A 23,114-nucleotide genomic window follows, 5' to 3' on the forward strand; every position below is an offset into this window, starting at 1 on the left:
CAAATCAAATCTTTTATCTCTCTATTTCTCCAGATTTTATTAATATTCAAGAAAAAACAATTTCTACAGAAGGATAATTAAAACAAAAATAAGTTGAAATATTGTTTTATTTGTAAAAACATTCTTCTATAAAGTTAAACATCATATTCACTGAGCCGTGACTAGAACATTGGTCATGCTCATACCTTAACTACAATTAACTACCAGGGAATATTTTACATTAATATAGCCTTACCTTTAAAACAATATTAACAATAACGATTTACTTTTAAAAAAGTACATCACAGACAGTTCATTGTTTTGAGGCACTTTTTTGTTTATTCTTGCATGTTGTAAAAATCGAATTCATAGTATTTATCCAAAAGTTTATACATAGTTATTCTATTAATTTAATTATTCATATTGTGAATAATTTCTATTGCAACATTTAGTGCTTTTGGACATTATTAAAGTCAGTTTATTTCAAAGAGTTTTTGATCAATATGGCACAAATACTAGTTTTATTTAAATTGCTTTGCATTGTTTTATTTAAATTACTTTTAAAGTCTATGATTTTGTTAAACTTATTTTTTAAATTAAATCAGTTCTCAATGTCAGCTTTATGAAGCTGTAAAAATTAAATTAATTAATTATATATTTCTTTTTTTGAAGCACAATATGTTTTATGGAAATCAATCTATTCAAAGATACGAAAACCAAAATATTTTTTTATGAGTTTCGGATATTCGTTATCTTTATATATTTTAAGTTTATAGCTTTTATCGATTCAATAGTGTATCAATTGTATTCATCAAAATATATTTGTGAAAAGTACTCTAACACGAATAAAATTTAAAAGACTAATTGAGCCTCAAGTTGAAAGTAATGTTAGCGGGTATTAGAGACTTTTTAAAATGTAGTGCTTAAATCACAAATAATCAACTATTGTTTACTAAAATTACTTGACATTATGCCAAGATAAAACATCAGCTGCATGCAAGGCAGGCATCATCCTACCATACATATTTTGTGATTCAAAAATATTTTTATGTTCTTTTCCTATTTAATTAGTTCTTATAAATATAGTTTTAATATATATTCATATATATATACTCCGGGAAGACAAACATTACATTAATAAAAAGAAACATATCTAAAGAAATAAAATGTATAAATCTCTGACAGAGTAAACCTTGTGCAACATTTTATGTTAACAAACGCTAAGATCACACTTTACTTTTTGCTTTCGAAGAAAACCATCCACTATAGTGACTGCGTTATGACTCTACTTCTCATAAGGCCGTAATAAAATGTTACACTTACATAATTATAGAGAAATATCATCTCAGATCTGTCTCAAGATTCCAAACATCACAAATGTTATTATTACTCACTTGTCTATTTAAAGACCAAACTATTCATAAAAAACACTATAAAAAATTACTGTATAAATACTATAGAAAACCTTATAGTACATACATACTATAAAATAAGAAAATAAATCACTTTAAAGTAATTACATTTTAAAATTAATATCGCGTGTGAGCCAGTTTAGCTCTTTTTTAGGCAAAATCTAATAAGATTTTAAATTAACATGGTTATTTTTATTACGAACAGTATTTAAAACGGGATATTTACCATGTTTTATGTGTTATATGACATTATCTACGAATGTCTCGTGAACAAGACATTCGTAGATAATGTCGAAATATCGAGCTCCACCAAATAAAAATAAAAAACATGGTAAATATCCCGTTTTAAATACTGTTAGTAAAATCTAATAAATTTAATTTTGTGCTATTTATGGCAAAATGATACAATTTCGAATGATATCAGATTCCCTCCTTTAAAAATAGCAACTTTAAAAAATACGACAAATTGCGACGTTCATGTATTTTGTAGTTAGAGTTTACACGGTTACAATATATTTCTAATAATAATAAAATTATATGTATTAATTTATTTGTCCATATTTTGTAAACTTCATTACTTATTAAATGAAGCTTACATAAAATATAAGAATAATTACTTGAATTATTTCATGCAAGGGCAAGATTAAATTTACACAAAAGGAAGCTGATTTTTGTAGACCCACCTTATGGCTTATATCACATTATAAGTAAGATTATGTCAGGTACTTACCACGACACATCCCTTATTTACGTATTTGCCTAATAATATGTTAGCACTGCTTGCATTTACTATATTAATACGGCTAAAAAATATTGTGCGATTGAAATTAATTCAGAGAACTTGCATTGACAGATTAATGTATATTATTATGATTATTGCTTTCTTTATTGAATCGCAATGAACTCAATAATTATCTATTTTAAAAACTGTATTATTCCATTAAATCTTAATCGAAAGTGAAAAAACTAACAAATGCTTATCATATTATGTAAAACAATGAGAAACAAAAAATTCTTTTAAACAAAAAGTTAACTTTAAAAACATTTTGATTATTTTTTTATATTAAAAATACGTCGGTTATTTAACTATGAAAAATAAAATTCCTTTAAAAAATATGTTAAGATTATGGCTATTTTATACACTTGGTATTGTTAATAATTTGTAGAATAACAGATAATGAGGGAAATCTCAGATAGCCTTTTTAGGCATGTTTTATTTGATATATTAATGTTCAATAAGAACAAAAAAAATATATTGATTGCTAGGAGTACAGTTCTTTTTGTTGCACTCAGGGACCAGAACTGATACTTCTTTCTCTAAAACCTTAAGACTATTATGTAGGCTTTAAAAATTGCTATAAATTATTATTTATAAAAAATACTTTATATTTATTCTCGCGATATAATATGCATATTAGAAATGATTAGAGCTTCAGCAGCCAAAGATCTGTTATGTATTGACTTTCTAGGGACAGTACATTGAGCAATATAATCTTTTTATTATTACATTATCTAATAGTAACAAAGAAACCAACTTTATACACTTAATTATATTTTATGTATATTTAAACGTAACTTCACCTAAACTATTAAGTAATATCGCACTTATTTAAAAACAATTTGTTAAAAGAAAATAAATACAACAATCCTCTGAATCACAATAATCATGAAGGTCGGTATTATAACCAGCACTCCTAAAAATTCTGCAAAGGAAAAAACATTCATCCTAAATAAAAATGGCAGAATACTTAGTCACGAAACACCGGCAAAAAAAATCGCACTATCACTAACCTATTTGGAGCACTCCACTGACCAATATTAATAAATGCTTATAATCTCGATGAGTAAATTGAGCAATTGTACGTAATTATTGCACAGCGAAACAAGGCACTTTAGGTGTGTGTTTTTGTTGCCTGAGCCTGCCATGTAGCGACGTTGAATGTTTTTCTTCTGTTACACACTGTGATGCTAAATAAAAACGTTCAAAGCGTGACGTCGTTCTGTTGCTGCACGGCGTTGATGCTCTGCACTACGTTAATGATAAAGGAGGGCATGCTGTTCGACGCGCCACTGGTGCTATTCTCTCCGGCTCCGAGAGCTTCACTGGGATTCCTGTTGCTATCAGTCCTACTGGTGTTATCCTAGACAAGGAAAGACATTTGATGATATAATTATAAATCAATTTAAATAGAAAATGTAATTTGAATACTAAATATACATTCGGTAATGGAGTTTTGTGTATGTATTCTTTCTAGTCGTGATTCGTGTTAATGTGTAAGCAATATATTATTAGTATATTCTTATAATTATATTTACAGTCTCAATCTCATAGTTATATTTAGTAGTATGTCGACCGACCTGTCTTGCACAAAGCGGCGCAGGTCGTGCGGGGACCAGCAGTCCAGCCAGCTCGCCTGCCGTAGTTGCGCCGCCTACCACACCAGTACTCGTACTCGTAACCGCACTGTAAATCATAGAAATATTTGTAATCACTACAATCAACTGCAAACATTTTTAATTCCTTAAATGGAAAAAGGGATATTCAAGTTTTCGATATTCCATTTCAATGACTAAAAGCACAAATTCAAGGGTCTTTATTATCGTACATAAGTAACGCGCACTCACTTCCCGTTGCCGTCGTGCAGCGCGGCGGGCGACCACGTGCTCTCCATGGTGTCCTCGTCGTGCACGAACGCGTCCCGCTCGTCGTCGCTCGGTACCGCGTCGCCCGCACCTGCAGCGGTCACTCCCGCGCCATCGTATCTGCAACACACGCGTCCACTATCAATACACGCTAGGCATGGACGATATCCGATTTTTTGACTCGGTCGGACCGATATTTGGATTAAATATCGACGTTGACATCGATTTCAGATGTCGATGTCAATGAGTAATGAGCAACGCGGGTAACGGCACCCATTATAGAAAAAACTAAGTACGATTACGTTTGTCGGTTCACGCGATACATGATGATTTTCAATATACTATAGCAACGTTAACATATAAGTTCATTTATAATTTTAAGCAGTTATGGCCAACTTTTTTTTTTAAATCCTACACAGCTATAGACCACCGTCGATCATCGTTAAACATTCGTCCTGTCTTTATTTAACTTTACATTTTATTCTTTGTGAGAAAGAGATGAAATGAATATGTTATCCAAATCGATTTCACAATCGCATCATCTCTTTCTCACAGACGAGTTACCGTAAAGTTTAAAATGAGACAAGACGAATCTATTGAATCATCGTACTATACAAAGTTCAGTTCATCGTACATTGTGCAATACATTGAATGCGTACCAAAACGATATTCATTTTTTTAGACGTGGTGATAATGATCCAGGTACAATTGTTGATGTTGAGGTCATTTGATATTTCGATGACATCCGACTGAAATTGTGTTTCGATACATCGAACACATGCATGTACACGCGCTGTTGCCGCGCATGAATACGGGAAGCGAGAGTACTCACGCCGAGGACATGTGCGGGCCGCGCACGTAGTTGGGGTTGTTGTACACGCGAGCGGCCTGACTGCCCGCCGACTCGCGCGCTTCCGACACACGCGTGGATGGCGCTCGCTTTATGAAGGGCCATGAAGATTCTGCAAAATTTAAAAAATTAAATTATATTTTTTAAGAATGCGGTTTATGATCTTTGGACTGTAACGCAATAGTTCGATCCCACGATACGTATCCCACTAGATCAGCGTATTCTTATACTGGTCTGTGTTCGGCGTTGGCACCGCTTATAAATAAGGCTATTATTACTTAGGTATTTTGTGGGTATCGTTCCATTGAGAACGTTTTATTTATATATATTATTTACTCTAATAAATATAAGTTATTTTGATGGTTCAAATTCTTTAAAAATGAAGGTAACCTCATATTATTTTAAATCTCCTATTATATATAAGGGATTTCGGGGTGAAGTCATATCTGTAATATGTACAATAGTTCATATTACAGATTGCAAATAAATTGTAGTATGCGATTGATTTATAAATGATACAATAGTAGAATAACTGGTGCACTCGGAAACCTGGAGCGAGCCCAGACTAACGTGAAATTACGACTTTTTAACCACAGTTAAACTCTTGTTGCAGGAATTATATTAAGCTAATTGTAAATATAAATGAAATAAATCAATTATAAAATGTAATTGCATCGGATTCAAGGTTAGATTCAATCAACAAATGAGTTAGACATGGGATGCGGACACCGACCGCAACGAACTTGTGCATTAATTAGAACAAAAGGTCACCCTGATATGCGTCATAACTCACACTCGACCACTGATCGCACTGTTTACGTTTGCATGCTTTGTCTTAATTAATCGTTTCGTATCAAATCCCAGGAATTTCGTATGATCATTTGGAAAAAACCTGAAATAGTGTGTCATACGATCTTCCGAAAGAAAATTCAATGAATGATAGTGAACTTTATAAATTATGACATATCGAATGTAGCTGAGGTAGGGTAAGAATTATAGCGATACCACCGTCTGCGTCATCACGTGCCATGTGGATTAGTTCAGTAATTACATCTATATTGAGAAACATTTTACGATATACAAGGACGTTGTACATCATTATCTACATAGTGATCGGAAACATTATTTTAGAATGCATTTAATTGTGCTTAATGTAAACAGAACATTATATTGATGTCCTGACCGATTTTGGCCAATTAAAGAAGAGTAGCCAACTGCGCAGACCAAATTAACGTGCGTAAGAATAAGCAGAGATTCATTAATTCGAACACACATACACCACTGCCGTATGTGGAAGGGCCGCTCGCGATAGTTACCTTCGCCGTTGTGCTGAGTGCAGTAGTCGTGCAAGCGTGGCGGCTCGGGCGCCCTCGCGGCGCTGTAGTGCGCGTCGTACGCGGGCGGCAGCTCGGGCGCGCTCGCCGCGCCGCCCGCGCCCGCGCCCGCCGCCGCGCCCGCGCCCTGCGACTGCACCGACGTGCGCATCGCTGGGACGATAATATTAAATCATTACTAGATTGTTTTAATTATATTCATTGCTAGACGGAAGGGCGAATAAGCACCGGATGGTGAAGTAGATGGTCACCGCCGCCCATAAACATGGCGCTGTAAGAAATATTAACCTTCTATAATGAAATCTAAGACGTTACGACCGTTGTGCTTGCTAAGCCGAAACACAACAATACTAAGGGGTATTGCTGTTTGCCATATAAATTTTCTTTTTTTACTACACATGCTTTACATGCTGCGATGATTTATTACAACACTTAATTCTATGCTGGGAAACTTGTGTGTAAGAAGCCTTCATGTTTACGACGAATAGGCAAGAGATAAAATTATAAGTAGGTCGATTACTCACAGGCCAATATCTTATAGGTATATGTGTTGCGGAGTAGGCAGATCAGAATGACGGCGACCAACACGAGGAACAGTAGCAGGCCGATGGCAACCGCAACCCACACGAATACGGACGGCGACGACGCATCACCGCGCGGATCGGGCTGCACGCATTCGGCACTAACGTCGCCCCGCAGATCTTCCACAAGCCTAAGAGATATATTTAAATATATTATACATTTTTTATATATATACAGAAATTTATAATTACGTAGCTATGGAATAAAATAGAATATTTATGCGAATAATTATTGAGATTATATATTGTGTTTCTATTGTTTGTTTTAATTCAAGCAGATATTTAGCTTATAGTTATATTCAGCTTATAGATATGTGTAACGATATCTAAAAAAGTATTTAGGATAACAAATAATGCCAACAATGAAATTGCTTCCGTTAAACTCATTAACAAAGATGAAACTTACCCTTTGATACATGATCCACACTCCGCAACCGACTTAATACAGGTGGAGGGAGCACGCGATGGGTCGCGCTTTAACAGCTCGCAGTTGAGACATTTTCGGCAGACGAAAGCATCAGAAACGCAATAGAAGCCGCTCTGGCATTGGTCATCGAACTGACACTCTATGGGTTGCCCACGCACACCCAGTAGCAGCGACAACGTAGCCGTATAGGCTACTAGTGTCCTGTAACAGAACAATACACGTCATGTAAATATTGTATCTATAAATAAATTAAAGCCAGTTACACCATACAGATGCGGCCGATCTACCCTAATAACACAATACATTATAAAAGCAGTAATTGATCAGCTTTAGGCTAAAGTTGCATAATATGACTGTGCTCTGAATATCACTTTGAAATGAAAATATATTGCGCGAAGTTGTTCATTTAAAAGTTGATAGCGGGTACCTACATAACTTTTTTATGTCTTCCTTTTAACGCGCTTTGTCAAAATACGGCTTTCAGTTTTTTAAATTACTTTTCATTATAAAATAATATTATTGTCTGATGAAACAATAAAATTATATTGCTGCTGATATTATTATCACAAAATGCGAACCCTTATAAATCCCGACAAGGACTTGTGAATAACAAAAATTAGATCGCTAAAATCTTGAAAAGAATATTCTAGTAATATTTACTATATTCTAGCAGTCATCGATGAATGATTTCCAAGAATGTATGTGTGAGTGCGATAATTCATAACTATGTAACATAGTTTAAATAAAGCGTTAAATGAATTATTATTATTTAAACCTAAATATAATAATTTATAATTATACTTGATTCTCATATTACGCGGAAAAAAATAACAATTTTAAATTAGCGTAGCTACTCTTTATATGTACATATATGTCTACGATGACATTTTCCGAATATAAGCTTCTTAATAATTTTTTATTTCATTTTAGATCATTTAATATCAGATTTAATTCAAATATGTATAAATTCATTTGTATATTGCGCACATAATTAACGGTTTCAAGATTTATTTTAATAGATGACAAAAACAATCCTTTCATAATCCGATGGGAAAGAAAAAAATCGGTGCATCCTTTAAGCGCATATATAAGTAGTAATGTCGATATCGGTGCTGCAAACGAAATAAAACAAACGCGGTATTAATAGCACGCATCTATCGTAATTGGTTTAAAACAATATAACATAGTACGGTCAAGTGTATCGTCCGAGGCCCGAGCCACGGATTCGCTGACGCATCGAATGGGGCGATAATGATAAAATGGTCTGATCTTCAATACCGTTCGCCTTATCTGACAATTATTACGCTTGTTCTCTTAGTATTTACTGCTAATATATTATTAATTACTAATAAGCCTTACGTTTATACGTCGATTATTAATTTATTGTGATTATTCAGTGCACATGTAAATATAGTGCATTCAAATAATAATTATTTATAGTATATATATTACATATATTATACATAATATTATATAATTCTGCTTAGTTTACGTTGATTATATCTTTTTGTCACTTAACTAAGGTCAGGTTGATTGAATGGTTTTACTTATGTAAAACCACCAATGTTTTATTTAAATTTGTCTAAGAACCTTTAAAGAAGAACTATCCCGATTACTTGATGTTAGGGCTTTGTGAAAGCCCGTCTGGGTAGGAACCACCTACTCTTCGTATTATATTCTACCTCCTAGTGTTGTATTCCGGTTTTAAGGGTGAGTGGTGCAATGTAACTACAGGCACAAGGGAAATAGCGCCTCAGTTCCGCATTGGTTATGTGATGAAGAAATGGTTAATAATTCATAAAAAGGCATACCCCACACGCCACAAAAAACTGATTCTAATTGTTATTGTGACTAAAAAGCTTACAAATGTGCGTATAGCAAGATTCGTAACAGGAATAGACTAATACAATATTTAACTTATCATTTAGAGTTGCCGCTTGACGCGACCGTGAACTGTAGCCATGATTTGCAGTTAATAACGCTTAAATCCAGCAAACCAATCTTTTTTAAAAGTACTAATCGAAATCAAATCTAGATACATAATTCTCTATATATCTATATTCATTACTATTTATATTCATAAGGTTTTTTTTTTTTATTAAAACGTTACTGAAAAACTTTTCGAGAAGTTTCTAGTACATACACGTTTACGTCGTCGGCCGTGTAACGTTTGCTTGTATATAATATTTACTATAATATATATATTTACTATAAATAATAAGAAACTATAAACACACATATGACTAATATAGTATGTATAAATAGTAAAATATTATTTTTTTAGTTATTTAAGTATATTGTTATAACAACACACCAACAAAACTTTGCTAATTGTTGTTATTGAGAAGCCACTTAATCAAAATCTGTATTAAGTATTTAGTAATACAAAATATAAGTACTATTAATGTATAATTCAGATATAATGAACACTTATTTTCTGTTCATAATAAGTATATCCACAGATTACCATACATTTATCCATATACCAATCTTATGTTAAGTCCCTGAACTTATATTTAAAAAGACTAAATTAACTAAATAACCTCATACAAATAAACTATATTTTAAATAACTAGGATTGAATGCAGGCAAGTAGCTTCACCCAAGTTAAACTGAAACGGTTTTAGAAAACATGACTAATAGAAGCGAGTATCGGCCATCGGGAGATGTGCAAAACAACAAAAAGGATGATAAGAGAGAGCAAGAGATACATCGGCGCATGCGCGTGAAGGGTTCTAACGACGATCTGCTTATTCATTGCACTATTTTAATTTAAACTAAAATCACACGTGTCCCTTTTGCGGATTATACTAAAACGGGGGTGATGCAATCACAGTTAACTTCAAAGGAAAATTTAATAAATGAACGAATACAAACTCACACTGTTAAAAAAAAAACAATCTAAATTCAAGGATTACATTTTTAAACATATATATCCAAAAAGCTTTTGTTAATTATTAAAACATACCTGCAAGTCGTTAACCACTTAATTGTCGTCATCTGGATAGATATTATCAACAATAGAGAATAATGTTTTGCGAATAGATCTATTGTGTACTAATAACAAACAACAGTTTGGGACGACTACAACTTATTGAAAAGAATTTAAGACTCGTATTGTTATCGGTTGAACATGTTTAAACATGTCACAGACATCCACCGTAAAATTTCACGTTCCCTAAACATATGATTATGAGTTTAATATTATTACAATCTTATATAACATTTGATTAAACCGATTTAAATTTGGAAACCGAAATAAATATATTTTTTTATATAAAATAATATAATTATTAATTATTTTATATATATATAATATCATAAACATCAAAGTTTTCTTTTTATTGAGAGAAGTCTAATGAGTCTATATTTAATAGCAGTGTAGTATAGCATTTAACTGTAGCTTTTCATAAATTAACGATAATACGGACTTTTGTTATCTTACTTTGAAGCCAAAAAGATTGCTACCTGTGTGTGAAACACACATACACAGGAACCTGATATCTGATAATGTCAAAACTGTTTGACACAAGTCAAAACATGATTTTGAAGATATTTTTTTTTAGTTTAAAACTGAATAGGGTTCTGATAAATATTATTTTAACACTGTGATGTGAGCGGCGGTAATATACTTTCAGAAGTTTTTTCATTATTTTTATTGTATTTAGCAATTCCTTTATACATAATAAGTAATTTTAGTAGATTCTAGTATCTTGTAGGTTCTAGTTATTAGATATTTGTCTTTATTTAATTATTTATAACCTGTATTAAATAATTCAAACGAAAACGAAATTCAATTTTATATATTCAACTGTTCTTAAAGGAAATGACCGTTTCTTAAATTTCCTAATACCGTAGTCAGAATTGTAATCTAAATGTTAAAAGCGCATGTTTTTTATGTAATATTTAATAAGAATTTTAATGTCGTTAAAATATTACACATATAATATTGATATTAGATCTACTCACTACCATGTCGGTAAATCGTAAAAATATTAATGATTTGTCTAACATAATTTTTTAATTCGTTTTCAAATGTACATATTTATCAGATTACTTTATAACAATGACAGCAACAAATGATAGCCAAAAAAAATCGATACATAAATAAAATAAAAAATGATAACCATATTGTATTTATAATAATTACATTTTAGTATCTTTGCGTCCAACTTTAGCCTAAAGCTCTAAATGGATTCTGAATAAATACAGGTTATAATTACGATTCGTTTTCGTACTCTAAATTCAAACAATAATATTGATCTGTCAGTGTAATCAGGTATTACGTGAATCACTCGTCACGTGTGGGTAACCTTGAGAATCAAAATAAAAATGATCACATTGTACGATGTAGGAGGCCTGGTAAATACAACTATGAATCTTAATTTTTAAAATAATATCTCTAAATTTATAAATAGGTATAAAAACATAAATTATTATTATTAAAAAGATAAACCATAATGAACTAGGAGTTCTGAGTGTATTCGATTAAGTTTAATAAACAAAGGGCAACAAGATTCGTGTTAGGACAGTCATAAAATTTTGTGCAGTGAAAGAGACAACTGCAAGCCGGTTTTCAATCCCGCGGTGGACATTCACCAAGACCAAGTGAGACCAACGACTAAGGTAATGAGTCATCGCATAAAGGATTACCTGTTCCTGGAAAGGGTATCAAAACGAGACAAAAAATAAAAAAGATTCAAAATATTATAGCCGTTAGTCGCGATCGCTCTGTTTCTATACGTAGAAGAGCCTTTCAACTATATGGCGTGATATGACGCAATATTACATCATATCATAAGTGTAAACATTATGGGTATAATATTAATATGTTAAGGATAACATATTGTTGTTGTTTATACTTTATTGTTCTAAGACGGTTTGATTCTATGTACCGGTAGCTTTTCTAGTGATGATAAAGAACATTAAAAGAAATGTTAATAATTTGCATGCCTCGCCATTAATTATAATAAAACGACACTGAGTAAGATAGCCGTTCGAAATACATAAAGTACTGAGAAGAAATTATTAAAAAAAAAGAATACTCATATAGGTATATTTTTTCGATCGTTAAGCACTCTCATATGCTTCGCATCATTAGTCTTTCAATAGATTCGATGACGGAAGGCTTTAAATGTAATTAGTTGCGTTACATTCAAATGTATAGGCCATCGGGATATGTACGGGGTACGGTAACCTAAGACGTATGAGTAATGCACAAAAGAGTATGTGGACACGTATCGGTAATCACATTGTAGGGAATTTCTCCTATTATTATAATATTGCAAAAATATTCATTACGACAAATGTCAACAATATCTAAATTGATCGATATTAATAATTATTAAACGTTATTTATGTAGCCGGGATATGTAGATGGACCAAGCTTTACAATTAAATAATTAATCTATAATTGAGATTTCAAAGATTTGTTTAACACATATTTGGTAAAAAGATTGTGATTTTTCAAACTTTGTAAATCTTTTAATAGATAGATAATACAGGGAGGTATTTTTAATGTCTACATATAAATAAACTTCCTCACAACATAAGGTGGTTAAACGCAAAATACTCAGCATTGAGAATGGTCGAGACCGATAATATTCTAAATTTACGACTATTCACTGTGAGTAATATAGATTTTTTTTTAAGTATTTTTGAAAAATTTTGATAATAATTACACAAACGTTTTTCTTTTTTTCCAAAAGCTATAATTTGTGCCATCTTGGATGGATGTATGGATCGGATATTTCATATTCAACAAAAGTTATAAACAATTACGTTTTGATATATTAATAGATGAGTTTTTGTCTGGTTCTTTTCAGATCACGATATTTTCTTTTTCGGTAGTGTACGGTATGTGTGTGTATGAATAAGTAAGTGAAATCCTAGAATTTAAGAGGCACTAATAAATATCAAATATATTGATATTAAAAAACTTTTGTGTATGCTATATATTTATGTTTGTTGTGTATGAAACTAATGCAACTTTACATTTTGTAGGTAAGTCGCCGCGTCGTCGCAGAATAACGTCAGATAAATATTCTTGTCACATTATGCATGAAATTTTTGATTGTGTGTAATATGTTTAGATAAAATGCAATAGACAAAGCTTAATAATATGAACAAGATTATATATAGAATCTGTATATTATATAAATATATTGTTATTTACGAATATTATAATCCAAATAAATATTATAAATTGAATGTTTTGTTGGGTTTTTTAAAGTATATTTAATAGGCATTAGTAGGCAGCAATTTTTAAGTTTAAAGCAGATAAAGATTGTACAAATTAGCATATTGGATGATCTCATAAGTGGACGGTATTTCATATTGTAATGGCTGAATGTGAAAATACTATTCTTGAAGAGCTCCTTAAATAGTATTGACAGTAAATGCGAATGTTTTGCAAGGTGTTAAGATTCCACAAGAATTTTTAACAACGTTAGAAATTGTAATTCTGTATTAGACATAGAAGTTCAATTTAAACACAAATCTATGATTAAGTTAAATAATTAATTAATTACATTTCCCTATCTAATTTGAATAAAATAGTTTAAGATAATAGAAATATTATATGCAATTGAAGTCAAATCTCGGGAATGTTACTAACACGTTATATGTCATTACTAACATGTTAACTTTTTAGTATCATATAAATTCATTGAATGTTAAAATCTATCAATCAAAACTATATGAGGTTAATGTACTAATGTTTAAACTTACTTTTTATTACAAAATTATTATAAAGATTTTATAATAAAAGATTATTATAAAGATATTATGGTGCCACACTTATGGGCTTCTTATTGCCTTAAGATTTTGTAATAATTTGTTTACTAAATAAGTGTCTGAAGCTAATGAATACGTATTAGCCGACATATGTATAATAGAACACATGCTATGATTTTATAAATTAATGTTATTCCAATTATAGAGATTTTCATTAATAAATATGTTTGTATTTTATATCTCTTGTTATATAAAAGAAGAATTAGAGGATATACTTTTAAAATTATCATTGCTTGGAGGATACTCAGATATTTAAATTGGGTTAAACTTTTACTTTGATATTAAAAATTTGTGTGCATCTAATATTAGAGTGAACACGGAATAGTGAATATGATTGTTTTATTTTCTGATCAATTATATTTGTTCATATAACGATAATGTTTAGATAAATACAAAAAAAAATATTAAGTATATCATTTAATTAAAATACTACTATTATTATTAAAGTTTTTATAATGTACTGTAGGCTTCGTATAGACAACAGTTACTTTTCTTAATGTTTATATAAATATAATTATTTATGAAACATACAGTTTGTATATATATGATATATATATGACAATGTGATATATATATATATATATATAGAATATAAGTTGAATAATATATATATATACATATTTTATTCAACTTATGTTACGAATTATTGGACAAAATGTAAGTCTGATATTTTTTTTTAAATAAAAGTACTCACTGTATCATATTCTTCTGTATCTTCTATATTTTCTAGTAAAACAAAACAAGTCTCCTAAAAGTCATAAAACAATAGTATATAATTGATATTTTTATTGAAACACATTAAAATCTACTATATTAACTGAAGTAGAAAAAATCTATAATATCACTTTTCTTAAACCAAAAAACTGTTTACTTAATGTTAACCGATACACTTCTAATTTCTAAAGAAGATCAGCGAATACTGTGTCACTCAGTGGCGGCTGGCGGAGTGTCGAGGAAAATAATTTTCTATCGCAACGCAAAAATAACAATAAAATGACAACAACCTGTAGAATTGCAAGACAGGTCGAAACTTGCTCGAATGTTTTTGTCTCTTCTGTTACCACAGTGTTAAAGAAGGACAGACAAAAATTGTACTTTTTTGCTTTTAGTTAACAAATGTATTTTTTTACATATTACAAACCATTAATATTTTTAATAGAACAAGAAAAATGCAATAAAATAAAAAATATATTTAAACACTTATTTTGCATTAAATTATTAGACATTATACTCTTATCTCTTTAGATGAGCCATAGACATTATTTTTTGTAGATATTGTAATAGAAAATCTACAAAATTAGCTAAAAAAAATTTTAAAATTACTGACTGATTTATAACTATTAGGATGAAATTTTGTACAGGAATTGTTTATTGAAAGTAGGTAAGGACTAAAAAATGATTTATCAAAATTCATCCTTTAATGGGGGATAAAAGTTTGTATGAAAATTCGTCAAAATTGTATGTTAAAAATATGGAAATCAATATATAGGTTCATTTTAACATACTACTTTAGCTAGTTAATTTAAAAAAAAATCGTCATTGACTTAGGTGAAATTTAGGAGGAGAGTTTGTATAGAAGGTTGTAATTTATCGTCGTAGTCATTTTGAAAGTTTGCAATATGGAAATCAGTATTTAGGCTTTTGTTTATGAATGAAAGACAGCTGTTAAAGCGTTTCCTAAAATTTATTATAAGGGCGAATTAAGGGAAGAAAGTTTGAAATTTTTTAAAGTTAGATACATATTTCTTATACATAAAATATAAACATTAAACATTGCAGTGTTTTCCGTTGGAATATCTCATCCATTACATGACTATTCAATGATAACAATATAATCATATATTTTTATTTTATTTGGGAATCTGGATAAGTTGACAAATTTATAATTATTATTTTTTAAACCTAGTAACACGCGCTATTGATTTCTTGGTTTTGAAATTTGAACTAAGTGAATGTGCAGTGTTAGTTTGTTGGAATTGTTAGCATTTAGTAATTTATATTCTGTGATTCAAGTCTCGGTTATCACTTATCAATTTTAATAACATTGATAGCTTGAAAAGGCGGGTAGTCAGTAGATAGTCAATGCCACTGGAAATTTATATATTCTTCGATCTTCGACATAAAAATAGTCATATACTACGTGGGAAGGCTTTGATTATTTAAAAAAGCAGAATTTGATGGAGATACCGAGTGCTAGCACAACAAATTTGACGGAAATGCCTTCAGTTGAAAGAACATCGGAAACATCTCACCTCGTATCAGCGAATAATAATTCTAAACCTAGTTACTTAAATATTTTGAGCAATATATGTGCTCTTTTGTTCACGGGGATAATATTTTATTGCTGTTTCAAGAATGGAGTATCTTTGTTCTCATTTCATCCTACGCTGATGTCTTTAGGGGTAAGTGTTTTTATAGTGGACTAGTGATATAAATCTCTGTCCATGTCCAAAAGAAACCAGCCATTAGAATAAATCAATATAATTGCTCATAATATTTATTTCAAAAATATCCAAGTACATATATATATATATATATATATATATATATATGTGTATAGTATATATAAAGTATAGCTATTGCACTAATAAAAATTGGTACCAAAACTACTTTCTAATTCATTATGATCATATCAGTAAGAATATTTAATAAATGAGGCCATATATGCATTTGCATATATACTTTTTTAATAGCTTACATAACATAGCACTCTGTTTCTAAATTTTAATTAACTGCTCAATTGCCACATTGGATGTGGAGCAATAATTTTCAATTTATAAAAATGTTTTGAGTAATCAAATCTAAACCTAAAATGTTCAATTAATTCATTAATTGTATTGTCTAATAATTGTGTATAAGATTTTATAATTGCTTGCTGATACTATGAATTAAAAAATAATTTTAAATTAATTTTCAATATGCTTACATTAATTTTCAATATGCATGGATATGCTATCGTGCATTTATAGCTCTTTCATCGCGCATTTGATGAGGATGAGGTCTCATAATTTAGTCCGTGTCCTGTAATTAAAATATTGTAATATATTTTTGTCTATTGCTGTACCCTTGGACTTCTGCAAGTGCATAGTCTTAGGCTATGTGTTGGGGAGAGCAACACGTAATATGGACTTAATACTAGGTGGATGTGTATATGCCTTGGGCATGTATGCACACCATTTTATATATATTGTCTCTATTATTGACGTCTCCAATGAGTAATAGCGTGATTTGATAGTATGTTTTGTTAGTTAATCATTTAAAGTTTGATATACATCCCTGTTTGCTTGTGGTGATTTATCAAAAGTAGATTTGGCTTAATCATTATATCATAAAATTTATATGTTTACAATAATTATGTGTATTCACAATAGTATAGATGTTTTCGAAAGTAACCGTGACAATCATTGTATGTACATGAGGAGGAAAGGTAAACTAATAATACCTTGTTTCCAACTTTGCAAAGTTAATTACTTTCTTACTACATCTTTCCTGGGACACGGTATTCCTTTCTATAATAAGATTCCACAAATATTTTTAAATTGGACTATTGAATTATTTAAAGCTCATATCAAAAAAACATTGATAAATAAGGCATATTACTCAATACATGATAAAATATATATTAAATATATTACATATATTAAAGATAAAAAAGCATGGACTTAGACTTCTTATAGACTTCTAGCCAGTATATCTAAAAAAAAGTTTTTTTTCTTACATACTCTGTAATTAAAATGGTGGAAAAGAGTAACTATTGAGTTTCTTGCCTGTTCTTCTCAGTAGTATCTACTTTCCGAACCGGTGGCAATTAAAAGCAAATTTAATTCAACAGTGTAACAAGACGATTCGAAACTGCTTTTATGAGCAGGCTACTTGATTAAAGAATATTTTGATTTTCATTTTTTGATTACATATTTATTAAGAATTAACTTAATGTGCGACCTAGCCAGTATTTTTAAAAGCGATGCTAAAAATTTTGCAGTTACACAAAAAACTTAAGAGAGATTTGTAGGTGTTAAAAATGCAGGAAATTCAGCAACGGCATATATCTATCATTTATAACAGTACCTATTTCATTTATGTATATTCGTATTATAATTAAAATTATTTAGGCCAGACCAATCGACACCTTTAAAGTTATTACATTAGTCTAAGTTAAAGAGTTTCATGACAATACCATCATGGTTCTAATGTAACTGATCGACTACAAATCATCTAATTTTCTAAAGTATTATCTATGTTCTTCCCTTGTCCACATTCCTGCGAATCATAATCATATGAATTTAATCGTAAAGACGGTCTCAACATTCTTGGTGATGGAATAATATGTGGAATGGGTATCTTAATGCCTCATATATCCAATAAAGGATTATTATGATTGTTTTTATTACTACTTTCTGCCCGTTAGTTTATTAATGCAATTTTTAAAATCAATAGTAATAACGACGACAGCTTTCTCTATCTGAGCAAGCAAATGCTTGTTCGTAGTTCTTAACGACACGTAATAAGCCAATGATATTCTAATAAATAGATATGTTATACACTTACTAAACAACAGAAAACAAAAAATGTGTTCCGCGCCAGGGGTCGTTTATTTTACATTTCGCTACAAGTAAAAAGGAAAGCTTGCTAAAACAATAAGAATAAAAGAGACAACAAGATGTTTTAATTGCGTGTTAGTGTTGCATATCGATAGTCCACTATCGATATACTATCGATAGTTAAGGTGTAAGCGGTACTATCGATAGTCTATCGATAGTATTGTCACGTGTCAATACTATCGATAGTATCGATACTATCGATAGCTTCCCATGAGCAATACTATTGATACTATCGATAGTTTTGCAAAAACTATTACTTTTAACCTAAACTATCGATAGTATCAATAGTTTTGTGCTATCGATAGCCAGTAAAATCCGATAGTATTACTTTCTCAAGATAAGTAATTTAGTAGGCCATCTATAGTGTATATTTAAATAAATGAAATTAAATTGACCACAATATTTGTTTTTAGAATTTTTAGTAGTAATCTTGAGTGTAGCAATTAGAATACATTACGAATACATTACTTACATTAAAAATCTAATACTATAAAAAAATCGCTGGCTATCAATAGTCTAAAACTATCGATAGTCTAAAACTATCGATACTATCTATAGTAGCAATAGTATCGCTACTACCAATAGTATTGCTTACAGAGAGCTAGCGATACTATCGATAGTATCGATAGTATTGCCACTATCGATAGTATTGCTCACGGAGAGCTATCGATAGTATCGATAGTATTGATCAATACGATACTATCGATATCCTGAATAGATTTCGAGGTCAACTATCGATAGTCAAACTATCGATAGTTTTGCAACGCTGTTGCGTGTGAATGTAAACAAATATTATTCGGGCCACCAATCACCGCACGTTGCCATCATAGACTAACAAATTCATTAGGCAGAAGGTACAAACCACGTGTACAGTATTTGTAGCCGGGATTTATGCCTATATAACAAATAAATAATATAAAGGGTAGGTGAAAAATTTAAGACGTTTTAAAAAGAAAGAAATACACATATTATAAAAACAATCATACCTTCGAAAAGATTCAATTTTTTTTTTTTCTGTCTCTTAGAGAGCATTTTAATTTCGGGATTATTTTTATGAGCGGAATAAATTTAGTTGAGTAAGCTGTTCTTTCGAAATGTAATCTTTTTTCTTTAAATCTTTCAATATCACGGCTATGTTGGCAACAAGTTTCTTCAGTCTTTTATCTTGTTGAACTAGTACTTTGTTTTTTTCTGCAACAGTTTTTTCTTGCATGTTAATTCACGTACGCGTTTTTTAAGTGCTGCTTTTCTGGGTGTTTCAAAAATATCTACCATATCCAGTATGCTGACATTGTCGAGACTTGTCGGGGAGTTTTCAATATTTATATTGATGTGTTCCTGAGAAATAAAACAATATAAGTAAAATATATCTCGTCGCTATTGAGGTAGGCTAGAAATATATATATATATATGTAAAGAAAAAAATGTATTTTTCTTTAATTTGAATTCCGCGCATAAACCGTCATCGAACGCGCAGTGACATGACAACTAAATTTTGTTAGCCATGAAAAATATTAACCTAGAATCAATCTCGTGATTGTGAAAAGTAAAGTATAAAGTATCTTGAAAGATTTAGGAACAGACATTGTTAATAAATAAACATTAAATGTCGTTTCTCTTTTTACAGGTGCGTATATGTTATTGTTGTAAAATAATGCGTAGGTAAATACAAACTTTTATTTTTTATTATTGTAAAATTAAACAAATAAATCTCTTTTTACAGAGAAACTTCAATTGTGTTTCATTAACTGTGTCGTCCTAATAAAAAAAATACCAAAACTATCTTATATATATATATATATATTTCATTTAGTTTTTTACTCTTTTTTACCTCTATAACGTGAACAGCGTTCTTTTTGAGAAGTGTACGACCTTTGAAGAATATTTATCGGTAGCTTTGAAATGATTGCTACAAATTGTACTACTTTTTGAAGGCGTCCAACTGCATTCACATCTTTGTTTACGGACAATTGCGATCCATTCTTGAAGCCGAATCTCAGAAGTTGGAAACCTACGAAGAAAAGACGGTAAATAGTCAAACTCGCTGTTGTCACACAGTAAGGTAATATAAACGATTTATTTCTTTGTTTACGAACAATAGCGATCCACTCTTGAAGTCTGAATTCAGTGGTAGCTTTATTTTAACATATTATGTTGATGATAAACTATTTATATTTTCTTTTCTTATATTCGACAAGTTTAATTTATAATTAAGTGTATCAAACAAAATTATAAAAAGGTTATTAAAAGAAAAAGAGAACTCTGGAGTAAAGATGACTTTACTGCCTAATATTCGCATCTGTACTTTTATTCTATGTCCGGAACGCACGCATCCTTGTCGTTCTTATGACAAAAAATGTATTTTCCATCTCTTTCTTTTTTCTAACCTCCAAATATCAGAATATTAGAAAAATAAATGAAATATATTAATAAATGCTATTGCTTACTTACATGTGGTATGAGATCCCTTGTGTTTTATTAACTTTGGTATCGTAATTGGTACACTTTCTAAATACACACGATGGCATTTGGATAGTTATTAGGAGGAGCGCGAAACGTATTACTCGTTGTCGTGCGCGACACAGACTAAAGACAATACGTCCCAATTAGGACGTTTTCTAGTCTTCACCTTTTGCGCGTTTATAACATATCTGTTTACTAGAACATCATTGTAATTGTAGAAAATCATTGTTAGGCAATAAATGAAATGTAACTTTTGCAATAGCGAAATTCTACGTTAAATTCTATAAATAGGTCGGGGAATTCATAATTTCATGTTTGTCACAACTAACTTTACAAGTTTTTCTAAACGACTTTTTTTTCATTTAAATTTCAAAACTTAATTTTATAATCATATATAACATGATGTTTTAGTTGATGACCCTTTGCCGCTTTTCTGACAAAACTGAGGTAAATGCTTAAGCCGAGCGAGTATCGCTTCACTTTATAGGCGTTTATCGTCAATTGGCCATTGCAACGACTGTTAACTGGACTGCTAGCTTCGCATTCGTTTTCTCTGAATGACGGTTGCGAGGGTTATTCAGCAGTTGTTATCTCTAAACAGATTTCGCCGGAGATTAGCAAAAACAACTTGCACTCTGAGTTTTACGGACTTTTTAGTGTCAATTAATTTGGGGAATACCCAATGGGTCAACGTCATTTATTATCTTAGATAAAGGACGGTCATGGCGCTATTTAGGCTAAAGTATAACTACAAAAATGTTATTGTATGGAAGATTGTATATTTCATCATTTTTCCTCAATCTAATTATCTAGATACGTAATAATTTGAAAATTATACAATTTCAACCACCTTAATTTGCGGAGATATCAAAATTATGTCTGTGCGTCTTTTTTTCCATTAACTTCTTTTATTTAAAAATCTGGTTGCCAATATTTTGATTGCCACTTACTCGTAATTGTAAAATTATACTAATTTTGTACCGAATTTACATTTCAATAAAATAAAAATCTTTCATTTTCAGTGGCTGATATTTATGACTTCTGCTGTGAATGCTGTTACTCCGGGAGACTTGGCAACTGAATGGATGCCCATTAGGCTCAGAAGTGCTCGTCACTGGGTCTTACAATTAGTAGCAGTACTATTTGTTTTAATTGCATTTTTCGTTATACTTTCAAATAAAATTATCAACGACAAAGAACACTTCAAATCTTTACATGGAAAATTTGGATTAGCTTCTTTCATATTTATGGTCTGCACTAGTTTGGGAGGCTTAGGAGCACTTTATAGCCTTAAACTTAAAGAATACCTTGCACCGATTTATACAAAATTAGTTCATGCATCTTTTGGTCTCATTACATTCTGTTTAGGCACTATAACAATAATACTGGGCACTTTTTCTGCTTGGTGGTCATTCGGAGAAATATTAAGATACACCTGTCTAATACTTGTGCTTTTAATTATGATCCTAACGGTATTAAGACCAAGTCTGAAAATCTATTTTCGCTTAAAAGAAAGACTTAGTTACAATAATATCTAAGTTACTTAGATTAAGAAAAAAAATAGGCATAATATTATGCATTAAATATATGTTCTATAAAATTCATTTTTAAACCTAAGAAAGTTTACTTTTTGAAGATTTTATTTTTAGGAAAATTATATTTATCAATTTTAGATATACGGTTTTTTTGATTGTTGAAAGTTTTTTTACTTACTTTATTACTACATTTGGAGTCTATTTTAGGTTATAAAAAAAAATATTACTGTATTTCTACAGTTTTGTTACCTACATAAAACTTCCAAAGAATTTAGACATAAGAATCATTATATCGAATCTTAGAGAAAAGCATATATCATTAGTCATGCTTAAATGTATATATCGCAGATTATTTTAAATGCTGTGATATTATAATTTCACTAGTGACAATAATTGAACTGAACTTAAATCATCGTCTCAATTTCATACAATATTAGAAAACAATTTCAGTTGAATTATATTTGCACTGAATACATTTGGCCCAGTTTCTCCGT

At 30.5% G+C, this 23,114-nt stretch overlaps 1 protein-coding gene and 1 long non-coding RNA gene across 2 annotated transcripts; one reads left to right on the top strand and one right to left on the bottom strand.

Moving 5' to 3' along the window:
- Window positions 1-2,453: 2,453 nt before the first annotated feature.
- LOC113397374 (uncharacterized) lies at window positions 2,454-15,069 on the bottom strand. Its single transcript, XM_026635688.2, has 8 exons — window positions 14,716-15,069; window positions 7,206-7,427; window positions 6,743-6,930; window positions 6,201-6,371; window positions 4,867-4,996; window positions 4,017-4,154; window positions 3,750-3,855; window positions 2,454-3,532 (listed from the first exon to the last, which is right to left on the bottom strand). Exons 1-8 carry the CDS (start codon window positions 14,721-14,723, stop codon window positions 3,374-3,376), a joined length of 1,122 nt encoding a protein of 373 aa, XP_026491473.2. The 5' UTR covers window positions 14,724-15,069; the 3' UTR covers window positions 2,454-3,373.
- Window positions 15,070-15,978: 909 nt separating this feature from the next.
- On the top strand, window positions 15,979-22,286 carry LOC113397604 (uncharacterized). Its single transcript, XR_010309517.1, has 2 exons — window positions 15,979-16,423; window positions 22,108-22,286. It is a non-coding gene; the product is annotated as an uncharacterized LOC113397604 (long non-coding RNA).
- Window positions 22,287-23,114: the final 828 nt, after the last annotated feature.

The sequence above is a fragment of the Vanessa tameamea genome, chromosome 3 (assembly GCF_037043105.1).
Source record: "Vanessa tameamea isolate UH-Manoa-2023 chromosome 3, ilVanTame1 primary haplotype, whole genome shotgun sequence".
NCBI lineage: Eukaryota > Metazoa > Arthropoda > Insecta > Lepidoptera > Nymphalidae > Vanessa > Vanessa tameamea.